Genomic DNA, 13,912 nt, shown 5'->3' with positions numbered 1-13,912 from the left:
TATTCTTAAAAAGCTTAATAGTGAGGCACTAAACCATTTGCCTGTATCAAAACCTTGTGGGAGTCATCCTATAACAAAATATGGTGAGTGCTGTGCTCTGGAGGGACACAGAACTCTGAACGTCACACTTGAGGAGGCACGGGTGGGAAAGCAATGGAAGAACACAGAGGAGATGGTAGGATGAACTGATGGAGAGTTGCATTCTATTTTGTGGCATTTGAATAACAACAGTGTTATGGAGTGGGGAGGAATGTTCTCTCCCATAAGCCTTATTATTTGTTGAAGATCTACTAAATCCTACCATAAATTCAGAATGTGACCGACCATATTTGAACACAGGTTTGTTATAGAAGAAATCAAGTTAAAAAAAAAAACAAAACAACACCATTAGGATAGGTCTAAACCCAGCAGACTCTACTGTTTATTATTTTTTTTAATAATAAATTTGGTCACAGAGGCAGAAGTTCATAGAGGGGAAAATAGGTGAAGAGAACAGGGAAAGAGAGCCACCCATCCAGCAGGGTGAGAGGAAGAACCCATCCACACAGCAGGGAAGAGCGGAATCCACATGCCAGGGCAACAGGCTTGAACAGACCCTCCTGGCCCTCAGAAGAAACCAACCCCACTGATAGCTGACCTGGGACATCTGGCTTCCATTATGGTAAGCTAGATGCCAATGCCAATGCCAGTAAGCTAATGCCAATAGTTAAGGTAAAATTATCAGGGAAGAAAACTCCATGAAAATGCAAAATAATAATATTTTTTAAAAGCCAGAGTAGCCATTCATTTAACTACCATGCAAAATAACCCAAAACTCTCAACGGTAACTGATCCAACCACTGAACAACCACATCTAATTTAGCAGAGGCTGAAGTATATGCTTGCATATTGAAGATTTTTAAAGAGAATTATTGCAATACTAATATGGGCTTCACATATTACTATTGTGAAGCTAGTTAAAAAATACCCAGCACTCGGGAGACAAAGGCAGGAGGATCTCTGTGAGTTCGAGGCCAGCCTGGTCTCCAAAGTGAGTGCCAGGATAGGCTCCAAAGCTACACAGAGAAACCTTGTCTCAAAAAACCAAAACCAAACCAAACCAAACCAAACCAAAACAAAAAACCCTATAATAATGGGAAGCTATTGTCTTTACCACAAACATTTTTAAAAACATAAATCTTAAAATCACATGTGAAATAATATAAAAGCACAACAGAATAAAACATAAAAAAAATGATCCCCTGATGCTTGATGAGTAAATTGGAACCCTGACAAAAGCCTGTGAATATAACTTATGTTTAAGTTTTTTATCTGATAAAATTGATTGAAACTTCTTTCATAACATAATTTATTCTGATCCCAAATGCCTGACAGCAAGGAAGAACACTTAACTGCCAAAAATAATAGTAATAAATAAATGACACCTCCAACAATGCCCAACCAGAATAAGAGATTGGAGTTCAGTAAAAAGCTAGCATGCAATAAAATAAGATACAAGTGTGTAGAGAATGGAAACCAGAGGCAGTTTAGTTTGATTATAAAAGTGCCACTTTTTAATTTATCTCTCAAATAAAAAAAAGCAAATTCAAGCAATAATTCATTGTAGTTGGATAGAAAGCATCAAGCATTGAGTGCTAAGATTGGGGAAGCTGAGAAAGATTATCAATATGGAGGGCTGTCTTTGTCACTGAAGATGCCAATATCTTATAGGTCAATGTGATTATATCAAGTGACTACTATCAAATCATGGAACTCAAAACAGTTCCCCTTGAATAGGAAGTCACCTGACATTATTTCCTTTGGGGAATGCGGATAGAATCTAGTTGGTGTGTATTTTCTGTCAAGTGTGAGGAATTTTATGTATTATACTAATCTTAAATTAATATCATAGTGTGGCATGCCACACATCACAGGCAATACACATGCTCAGTGCAAGTCAGGAGATCAACAATCAAGAGAGGGAGTGAAGGGGAGAGAGAAACAGGAAGGGGAGGGACACTGAAGCAAAAGGACAGAGAGGAGGAGGAAGGAAGAGGAGAAGAAGGAAGGAATGAAGGATGGAGAGGAGACTGAAGCAGAAGAGGAGGGAGAAAAGGAAGAAGAGAAGGGAAGAAGAACGAGAAGAAAGGAGAGGGAAAGCGAAGGGACGGGCGGGGAAAAGAGGAATGGGATGGGAGACAAGAAAGGAGAGGGAGAGGAAGTGAAAGGGGGAGAGAAGGAGGTGGAAGCAGACGAGCCTACTCCACACTTTCAAATGTCAAGTCTATGCACTCTGGCAAAGTTCAGAATAAACATCTCACTGATAGAGCAGTTGTGTGCTCCACCTTGGTCCTCTAGTGGTTAACCGGGAATCTCTAATGACAGCTGCAGGAATCACTGAGAAAAGTTACAAAGTACAGAGCTTCACCTCTTGTCAACCCTGGTACCACCAGATCCCTGCAGAATATCAGGAAAGCAGTGCCCTCAAGGCCTGACCATACTACATGACCCGAAGAAACACCACAAGGGTCAATGTGGGCATCAGAAGGGACCATTTCCAAAGTCTGGATTTCTGTCTAAGCACATGAGAAAGTATTCTGTAATAGGATATTATTATAGAAAGTATTCTGAAATAGGATATTATCAAGTGACATCCTGTACAGATGCCATCTAGCTCGCCAGCAAGATTGGAAAGGAAGTTTTTTTAAGTGTAGGAAGGTTCACTTTTGGGCTTCATAGCTGTGGTGGGTGTAGAATGTCAAATGTCACTCACAAAATATCAGGGCATAGGAAATGTCAAACGGAAAGCACCTTCCTTTATAAAAACCGAATCATTTTACACAAGAGTACAGAAAACAAAACCTTCATAAACATGTTTAAAAGAAGAAAAAAACCTGTCACAGACTAAATTGTGACTATGCCCAAAGAAAGAATATCAGTTATGTGTGAAACTTAATAGTTCTAAGACACAAAGCAGAAAGGAAAAAAAAATCCTTCAAATGCAAACATATTAAGTGATCTTCCAAAAAAATGGGAGAGAAAAAAAATCACATATTTTTCCTCAAACAGTCTATATGTTTCCTGTTACACTTGAAGGGAAAGTACTAATTTAGTAATACAATTAACAACTATGACCAGATACAGAAAGAGTTGACCAACTAAACCAAAGACTGACATCAACATTCTTGAACTCTGTGCTCACAGTCCATTTGCTACGTGGGGAAAAATAAAAGCTATGAGATTTTATGATTTAAAGCTGTCACCCTAGAACAAAATCAACTTAGTCATGCTCTAAGAGAGTAACATTTATTTAGAGAGAAATAGGATCATTCATCAGGAAAACAGACTCATACAATCTTTTAAAAAAAGATTCATCTATGTATTTTTTTATTTAATGTACATGGGTGTTTGCTTTGATGAGTTCACGTGCCCATGTGTGCAGGAGCCTGCAGAAACCAAAACAGATTGTATGATCCCATGGACCTGCAGTTGCAGGCCATTGGATGCCACCCTGTATGTTCTGGGAACCGAACCCAGGTATTCTGAGAGAAGGCTCTTAATTGCAGAGTTGTCACTCCAGCTCTGCAAGCAATCTTGGAAATGTCCTTGGAAGTTTTACAACATGGAGGATATTAAAACTTAAGAAAGATGGTAATGATGCTTTTATGCTTTCAAATGATTGACTCTTTGGTCTTGAAACCAACCCTCATAGTTACCAATATCATGATGATTCTTAACTCTCTTAGCTATCATTATGTTTCCTTTGTTTTTCTCTCTGGCAGTGATAAACTATTCTGCTTTATTCATTTATGAGAGACACACAATGGTACAAGTTGTGAACACCAAGTGGGAAGAAAAAACAGGGGGCTATCTTGAAATCTGGCTACTGAAGGTTCAGAGCAGATCTGCAGCTTAGATTCACTTCTACAACAGTCATTTCCTCATCTCTATGCCTGAGAAATCAACTTAAAGGGAGAAAAGATTTATTCTGGTTCACAATTTCAAGGGGGTTAAGTCCAACTGCTTGTCCCCATCATTGTGCGTCCATAGCACACAAAACATCACAGTGGACAGAACATGGCCGATCAGAGCTGCTTACCTATGGAAAGTGGAACTGCTCCTTCTTACAATGTGCACAAAGCCATGCTGAGCACTGAGTTCTGATTTGTTCAAGAGGATTTAATTTGTACCTGTCCATATGTCTACAAGTTAACCCCAAACAGACATAAGTACCGCCATCACTTGTTAGTGAAGGGTTATGATTGGTGCTGCATAAGGCACACTGTTTGGTAAGAAGATGTGGAGATGCCATCTCTGGCTCTGGGTGGCTTAAGGGGATGGGTCTCTTGTACAAATCAGCAAGGTTTAAAAACTTCTCGAAGGTCAACTTGGATGGGAGGCTGCCTCTGCGGACTCATGCAAAGGGTCAGTTGCAACTTGTCTGAGGTTTGACAGACAATGGCCTCCTAACTCCACCTACATGTCCTGAAGATGCTCTCCTTTTGCCTTTGCTGTGAGGAGATGTGATACAATCCTACCTAAAATATAATACCTTTAATGGCTTTCTCTTTTTTCTTTGATACTTTGTAGCAACCCCTCCTTCCCTTGGGTTGGTTGGTTGGTTTGTGTTTTGAGACAGGGTTTCACTGTGTAGCCCTGGTCATCCTGGAACTAGCTCTAAAGACCAGGCTGGCCTTGAGCTTACAGATAGCTGCCTATCTCTACCTCCTGAGTGCTGGGATGAAGGTGTGTGCCACCACTGACTGCCTGTAGCAATCCTTGTTAAAGGTAACATATCTGCAGACAAACTGGACTAGAGATGTCAAAAGTTTGAACCTCATTGTATATTATGGGGGAAATACAACGATATATTTATTAAATTTAAGTAGGAAACCAACCACACATATGTAGCCACTGTAAAGGAAATATAAATGACTAGGGGTAGAATTTTGAAGATTAAAAACAATCTATATCAAAGCTTTAAGGGAAAAAATGATCCTTCCTGTTCATATATACTGTATAGAAATATTGTTTTCATGTGGCTTATTTGGAGTTATTTTCAGATACAACTAAAAAAAAAAAAAAAGGGCTATAATGTTCTCATACTGATTACCAGGGTGTAAAATTCACGGAGGGAAACAAAAGGTCCTGGTGGTTCAACTTTCTCCCTGGTCTTTCTGAAGATATTCATAAAACCATCTGCTAGCTTTGTGTATCCATTTACAACAAACAAGAAAAACCTAAAAGGCTTATAGAGTTTTGTTTAGATGTGATTGCCTGCTACATGTGGTTGTCTTAGAGTGAAAGAGCCCACATTCTGCATCCCAGATGCATAGGTAAGGGGCTACAGTCTGGATTTCAGATACATAGGTAAGGGGTCATAGTCTGGGTACCAGATGCTTTGGTAAGGATCAAGAGACTGGGTACCAGTTGCATTGGTGACTTAACTTCTAGGCTGCTGATTTAGCAGTATTAGAAGATGTGGTAGCTGATTAATAAAGCCCATTTATGTCCATTATACCCTGGGACAGGTTTGCCTACAGTGCAAAAGGAAAGGTAACTTTGTTTTAATTCTACATGCATATAAAATAACTAGTCCTCATAAATCAAACAAGATGACTGGTTTTGCTGGATTCCTAGTGAAGACAAATAAATGCTTGGTGTTTTTTTTTTTTTTTCTTTTTTTCATAATTGCCACCAGCCCTCAAGTTCTGTTTCCATTTACTCATCTGAATAAAGAATCCCCTGAGGAGGCATGTTTCCAAATGGTAGAAGTATGAGGAAGAAGCATCTTTTGTGACAACCCAGGTTGGGAATGAGGCTTGCCAAGCTCTGCAAATTGCACCCTTCATGGGGACACCCATGTTCCAAAGGCCTCTTTCAACTAACACGTTTTCAGCCCAGCATTTGTCAAATGTCTTCTTTTGTTAACTTGTTGACAAGAGTGAACTTGTCAGCTTTTAAAATGGCTGCCATCCCTGCGTGCAGGCCTAGATGAAAATGTGGGAAGTGTGAGCCACTACCTTTCACAGTGGATCTTGTCAAGGGCTCAGACTTCAACCTGGCTGCTCCTGCAGCAGGAAAAAAAAATCTACCTTCTGAAAACATAACAAGCAGTGATGAGTCTATCAAAATTCCACAGAAATAAAAGAAGTCAAATAGAAATAAATAGGTCTATCTTTACTATGCTAAAGAGTTAAAAGGTGATGTGTGACTCAACAACACAATGAAAATGCTACCAGACTCAGCCACTGGTTTTACATTAACAGCAGACTGAGACATAATGGGCAATGCAATGACAACAGTCAGTATGTTCTCCTTGAAGGAAGAAGACAGGTGAACACAGAGCAGTCTCCACCTGAGAAATGGCTAAGATGCAATGAACGCCCAAAGTATATCCTTCAGAACATCTCTGAAGAGCCATGTGGCAGGCAGGGCTGGTGAGATGGCTCATGGGATGGCTCACTGGATAGAGGGGCTTGTACACAGGTCTAACAGCTGGAATTCAATTACTGGAGACTACAATAGGTGAGGACCCATTCCTTAGAGTTGTCCTCTGACCTCTGCATATGTGTCATAAACACACACACACACACACACACACACACACACACACACAAACACAAACTGAAAAAAACAAATCAACATCCTAGCTGCCAACACCTACTGCTCTTGTTCCTGCTTCACTGGCCAAGCTCCTTTCTGCATCAAGTGAAATCATCTCTAAGAACCTAGAGTTTCATTTCTTCCCAAGCACCAAATTCCCTGTTCATTAAAGTGTCCATGTCTCTTCTCATAGTCCACCAGAGCCTATAAATCAGATGATCCAGCTTCTCAGTTGTCATTTCCCTATATCCAGACCTGCTTGAGGACGTGCTTGAAAATGCCAAGGGTACTGGGAAAGTTTTTCAAGGACCAGCATGAAAACAAAACTCTCTGGAATGTTCTCTAATTCTTTCCTGCTTTTACCCAGGTAAAAGATTAAATGGATAGGGGAAAAGGGGGGGGGCTTCAAATTTCAAATGCTGAAATCGAATTATGCTTTCATATGTGTACATGTATCTTTAATATGTGATCATATATTAATATAGGCACATATATGTAAACACATAAGTACTTTTAAATAGAGGAGATAATATACATCAGCTCAAGTGAAAGAGACAAAAAAGTAATTATTAAAAATTATAAGGATGGCTAGGGAGAAATTATAGTTGGTAAAGTGTTCTCTGTCAAGAATGATGCTGAGGAAAAATCCCAGCACTCACACAGAAGAGCTGCTTACTCTTGTGGTCTCAGCACTGGGGAAGTGGAAAGAGGTGATGCCCTGGGACTTGGTGGTCAAGAAGCTTGTCCTTCCTGACATATATACTTTCACACACACATATGTAGGTATATGTTACTGATCAAAATCATCATGTATTAAGTTTCAAATAAGTACCAGTGAACTAAGCAAACAGTTTACCCCTTCTTTATCCAGAATCCTAACTATGGCTTAAATCAATTGAATCCATTTATAAGATGTATAATGGTGATTAATTGCCTCATAATGACTCTGAGGTAGGACAAACCCCAGGGACTCACAAGTTAATCTTTATAAATGAAATCCAACTTAGTAGCACTTTCATACACAATGAATTCTAATCTTCCGTAAATCATAAATTAATTTAGAGTAAATCAAAAGTTGTTAACTGTAATAAAAAGCAAGGTTTCCTCTACATCTGGATTAATACAGGCTGGTGTGGGTACCTTTCCATATATTACCACATATAAAAGGTCCCATAGCTTTGCATTTGCTAACAGAAATTATCAGCTATAAGCTAGGGGAAAAAAAACAAAACATGATAGCAATAATTACCAAGTAGCATAAAATAATCTGTTAAATTGCAATTATATTTTCACACATTTTCATTCACTAAACAACTTCCAAGGCTGAGCTATATCTGCATTTTTGAAAATCTTGTATCTATAATCATTGCACACACCTGTTCAGTCCCTACACAATAACGTACCCTACACGTACCTTATTCTGAGGGCTTGCTTCATGAATGTCTCAGTATTATCTAAAAAGCATGTTGTAGTTGCTTTACCTACAAGGAAGTGGTGCCATTTTGTCAATTTTCTATGTAAATTCTGCCTTCTGGGACCATTCTGCCACTGAGCTACATTCCATCCCAATGCTTTCTACTTAGCACAGTCTTCTCCACAGCGCCCTTGCTGGAAGACTGAAGAATGACAGTTGGTTTTATGGAGACAGACTCATTGGCCCAGTACAGACTTGATGAGAATGTTTTACTTGGGAATGGGGGTGAGGCTCTTTGATTCTCAAACAGAAATCAAGAGACTCTTGAGGGAATGCATCCTTTATTGATATTCCAGCTTTGCTCTAGTGGTCAAGGTGCTGAATTGGAGCTGAAAATAGAAGCAGATTAAAATGCTACTGGATTTTTCTGAAGTCTCTCTGAAGACGGCTAAAACTACACTAGCCTTCTGCGTTAGGAATCAGGTAAGCACCAAGACAAATGAACATCTTAGGAACTAGGAGCTAGGGTAAGATGAAAGAGGGAGTTCTAGCAGGCGGGAGGTGGGATGATCCCCATGAACCCTGAAACATGGAGGAAAAGTGGAGCTAACTAGGTATTGTGTGAGGGGCTTCCCATGGTTCCCCTTAATCGTAAGGGGAGACCTGAGATATAGTGAAGGCATGATCTAAGGTGGCTAGTTCTTTCTTCTTTTTCCTCCTCATTTTCAGTCTGTCCTGTTTTCATAGGAGCTTGTTATCCCACTACAGCAAAACCCTCTAAACAATGGAAGATGCTGTCCTGGTATTCTCCACAGATTTTATAAGCAAATGGCTTAATAAGGTTTTTCATAACACTTGTAATTCTCCTACCCAGAACAATAAAAGGGTGCTCTGGCCTTAAAGTGTCTGGAGTTCCTGGAGTATCATGGATATTCAACCAATTTAATACCTTAAATATTCTCTATACAGAATTGGCAAAAATGCCCTTAAATGTGTCAAGTAAAAATTATTGTACATATATCAAAGACAATTACCACTTACAGTTTTCAGAAAAACATTTAGCAATGATATGTGCTCACTGCTAAAACTGGAAAAAATATTCCAAGATGATTTTTAAAAACACATTTAAATATATATATATATATATATATATATATATATATATATATATATATATTTTACAGATCCATTGGATGTTTTAGCGAAGTACAGTTTACTTACTACTTGTAGGTTTCAGAGCGGATATATTCAAAAACATGGGACACACCAAGCTGGAACTGATCGGCAATTGGGGTAACCCAGGGGTTGTTCTCTGCTTTGAAGACCTGCTTCTGACCCGTTAAATCCAAGTTGCCTGAAAAGATGAAGAGACACAAAAGGAAGCTAAAGGTTCTATCATCCAAGAAGGTGAGCATGAGAAAATCCTTATGTACGTTGTAAGTCATTTTTTTATTAGTTTTTAAAGTTCTTAGCCCAAGACTTACTGGTACACATAAGCAATGATGATGGTGATTTCTGATCCAAGAAATTGATACCAAATAGAGGAAGGAAGGAAGGAAGGAAGGAAGGAAGGAAGGAAGGAAGGAAGGAAGGGAGGGAGGGAGGAAGGAAAGGCGGGAGGGAGGTAAGCAGGGAGGGAGGGAAAGAGGGAGGGAGGGAGGAGGGGAGCAGATGAGGAGAAGAAATAGGAAGTTTCATAAGCACTAACCTGAGGACATGCTTTGTCCAGTATAGCATGTCTTATTTTTCTAGGTATTTACTACAGAGACTAAAAGTCTGTTCAAGATTGAAAGACTGACAGGAAAGATGGTTCAGCAATTAGGACACTGATCTTGCTGAGGGCCCAGGCTTGGTTCCCCACACCCACATAAAGTGGCTCACAATCTCCTTTAACTCCAGTTCCAGGGCAAACCAACATTTCTGCCTTCTAAGGGTACCTTGCATTCATATCTATGGACATATTCGCCCGTGGACATACCCACCCATGCACATAATTAAAAACATAGTTATTCTCTAGAAGAAATGATCTAGGGAAAAGATAACATTGAAACCCCCAGATGATGCTAGTGCTAGTGGATCAAAGGCAAATCAGATCAGCAGAACTTTCTTCATCAAGCCCCAAACCTAGTGAAGCAATAGGAGCACATTACACTAGCCCAGTTACCCTGAATCTATCACTCACGCATGATGAACACATCGAAAATCAGCCCTAAGTGAGTGCATTAACACAGTGATGATGGAGGCTAAACACTTGTATCACTCTAATCAGTTTACAAATTACCTTAGAAAATTACTTCCTTGTTTAATTTTCTAGCAATCCCCAAGGCCAGTTATTAACATCACTTTATAGGTGAGGGAGTGGAAATTTGGGTGAATGAACTAATATGCCCAAGATCAGAAAATGTCAGCACAGGAATCTGAAGCTGGTTCCAAACCCTGTTTTCTCTCTGTGGCCAAAACAATCCATCTGCAATGTCCATCTAGATCAATGATGTGTGTTAATGGAGCACTGAAGCCAGTAAGTAGTGCCCCCCCCCCTTGTATATCACCTACTCATGATCAGTCTGCTCTCCCAGCCCCAGCTTTTGGTATCTTCAAGAACGGAAAACGCAATGTGAAGGCACTTCCTCCTGCCTGCCAGTCTACAGATACGGAAGACAAGACCAAAGACAGCACTTCCACAACAGGAATGAATGTGGCTTCACCTGGATAGTCCCCACAGGTCTTTCCTGAGTTTCACTATGCAAGTCCAATTTCAGTTTTGCAGTCTACAGACCAGGGCTGTTGGAACAGTGACTCTCAGTAATTACCCTTCTCAAGACATTTCAAGTGACACTGCTGTCCTGCTCTGAGGCATTACTGGCATTTTTTGACAATTGATGGTAAGCACAATGAAAATATATTCTTGAGATGCAGGTAGACCAACACAAATAGTTTTCTAGTACATCTGAACTCTGGGAATGACGGAATAAACAACAAAGCATTATTTTCTTTTGTGATGTGTAGTTTATACAATTGTGTGTGTGTTGGGGGGGGGGTCTGGGTGCACACATACGCACAAGCATGTGTGTGTAGGCTAGAAGACAAAGTTAGGTGTCTTCCACACTCTCCACCTTACTTTGCACAGGGCATCTCTCACTGAACCTGGAGGCAACTGACTCCACTGGCCAGCCAGACCCTATGCTGTTGTCTCTCTCCAGTATAAGGAGTATAAGAATGCACCATCATACCCATGCCCAGCTTTTAACACGGTGTTAGGAATTTGAACTGAGACCCCCATGCACACAGGGTATATACTTTGCTATTTATGCCATCTCTCCAGCTCCAAAAATTTTTACTAGGAAGTGGATACAACTGTTTCTTTTTATAACAAAGGATAGATACTTCTATTCTTTTTGTTATAAAAGCAGGAAAAAAAACAGAAAGAAAAATATTAAAAAATACGAAAAAAGAGGCCATGATATTGAGGGATGAGGGGTGTATGGGTGGATTTGGAAGTGACAAAGGGAGAAACATTGTACTTACATTAAAATCTCAAAAATAAACAAAAAAACAAAATAAATCATTACAAGCTTACAAATAACTTTTAAAGAAGACATACTACAAAATATTAGAGAAGTAATTCATCACATCTTTCCAAAGAAACTGATTTTGTTGGTGTAAAGTGCAAAAATAAGCAGATACATTGCTTTCCAAGATTATCAATATTGTCAATTTCCTCATTTTAATGATTAAACATCATCACTCATCTTTTACATTACTTGGAAAATTAATGAGCTTGGTTCTCTATATCATGAGTCTGGAGCTTTCTGGAATAAGTGGAAGTTCAAAAGCTGCAAATACAATGCTCAGCTAAGCAGTGCCTGATCCTATTGGCAAGGACGCTACTCATCTTTGCATTCATTCAGGATAGGAGTGCTTTGGCGTTCTAAGAGTGCAACTAATCTTTTGTTTACATTTTTCTGTAACTCTGGTTTTCTCTTATGGTCTGGGCTTTAAATTCCTATGTCATCTCTCCCAAATCACTCTCTCATTTTCTCCAGAGTCCCCTTATCCTAAATATGAGGGTGATAAAAAATTTTTAAAGATAAGTCCATATTTCTTATGTGTTATATCTTCCTTGAACAACATATACTTTACCCACAGCCCTTAGGATACACAGTCATCTATTAAAGGTCCCCTGTACCAGGTAACAGTAACAATTCACTAATAAGTTGAGGATGGAGGTGCTTGCTGCAGGTGAACAAACCCCTATAACACACACATCTGATATGTAACCAAAACTGACATATTGTCATCTTGCTGCATCTAAGTCCTTCCTACTCACTCAGCCTGGAGTCACCTATGAAACAAGTAACAACATTTGCTGGAGAAGAATCTGGGTATACTAACATAGAGGTGGAGGGGATGAATTGGTAAATATTGCAGATTGACCAAATTAGAGTATGAACTGATTTCTAAACAAAGGGGACTCCTCTAGTGGGAGGGAATTCTGTGAGAACTCTCTTCCTTTTCTGACCCTAATGCCGATTACCCTGCTGGGAAATACAAGTGAATTTCACTTGGTGCAGTTCTGTTCTGCAGACCAAGTATCCAGGACATTGCATCATTCATACCTTACCATGAATTAAGGTGTCATCACTGGCTTCCTTTGAGTGTGTGGTTTAGACAGGGATAATGGGAATATAAGGTTTTCATCACTTTGCAAAGAGGAACAGGGAATTCTAAATAAAGAAGCTGTGCTTGAAGCACAAAGGATTTCTGACTGTGCTGCATTTTCAGGGCCTTTGGTAAGTGTGAGAGCACATGGATCATGGCAAAGACTGAAGAAGATGCCTTGGACCAGCATCAGTAACTCAAAATTCAAATTTGACACAGGCAGGGAGGAAAAGGGGCTGGCTTCTTTCTCTGGATGATATCACCATCTCCCTTCTGCTGAGGTCTAAGGCTTGCCCCAGTAACCTGAACACACAAGGACAAGTTGGCATGGTGATTCACATCAACAATCCTAGGGAAAAAGACTGAGGTAGGATGATTATGAGTTCTAGGCTAGCCTGGCCTATACAGAGACTCTGTGTCAAAACAAAACTAAACAAACAAACAAACAAAAAACAGTAAGTATGATACAAACAAACTTTCAGTGTGGCATCCTTGAACTTAAGATCCAGGTACATATTTCTGCAGGAAATAAATCTACTGCCAACCAACTACCAACACATTAAAGCATAGCACAGCCTCTGGTTAACTACTTGACAGAGCCATACAAACCCTGCAGTCTTTAACTGCAAGCTTCTGAAAATAATGCACAAAAATCCCATGTTCCCTCACTGCCACACTTGGAAGACAAACCTAAGGGAATAATGCCAAGAAAGGTCAGCCATACCCTTCTGTCTGAAGCCCAGAGTCCCCTGGAGATCTGTCAGTCCCCAGTGATGTCTCTATTTAGTGCTGTCAGTGGAGACGGAGAGGCACAGAGGATTGCTAACGACTTCTGCTAACTGGAGCACAGAGGAGATGCTGAACGTAAGCTAGACATTCTCCCTTCAGGGAGAAGGAGTCATAACCTGATGTGTGAGAGTGAGAGGAAGCAGAGAGGACCACGGAATATTATTCATCAGCACCGTCATTTCCATCACTCTGAATCCATTCTGCTGTGCTGCTTTCTGTGCTGAGCAGTGGAGAGGGAGACCTGCGTTACCCTATGCCCCTATCTTTTGTCATTTTAGTATTAAACAGTGCTGCTGAAGCAAATACACAGGGGCCTCACAGCCCAAGAAGAACAGAGGGAGGGGGGACATCTGATGGAAAAGAATGATTCAAGTTCACCGAAGAGAAAAACAAAACATCGCCTTCCTGTTTGATGCAAGGATGATGAAGACCACATAGACCGTCCACAATAAACCTTGAAGGAGG

General features: G+C 40.0%; 1 protein-coding gene across 3 annotated transcripts in view; it reads right to left on the bottom strand.

The window, feature by feature from the left end:
• Positions 1-13,912, bottom strand: part of Rsu1 (Ras suppressor protein 1) — a 185,564-nt gene that overhangs the window by 79,233 nt on the left and 92,419 nt on the right. For 2 of the 3 annotated variants that reach the window (XM_035442819.1, XM_027405240.2), the window contains one exon: positions 9,221-9,353. The exons of the other annotated variant lie outside the window; for it this stretch is intronic. In XM_035442819.1, the coding sequence (XP_035298710.1) occupies positions 9,221-9,353 (133 nt within the window). The remainder of the gene's footprint in view (positions 1-9,220; positions 9,354-13,912) is intronic. 3 annotated transcript variants of the gene reach the window in all.

The sequence above is a fragment of the Cricetulus griseus genome, chromosome 3, assembly GCF_003668045.3.
Source record: "Cricetulus griseus strain 17A/GY chromosome 3, alternate assembly CriGri-PICRH-1.0, whole genome shotgun sequence".
Lineage (NCBI taxonomy): Eukaryota > Metazoa > Chordata > Mammalia > Rodentia > Cricetidae > Cricetulus > Cricetulus griseus.
This window is presented reverse-complemented; position numbering and strand designations above follow the sequence as displayed.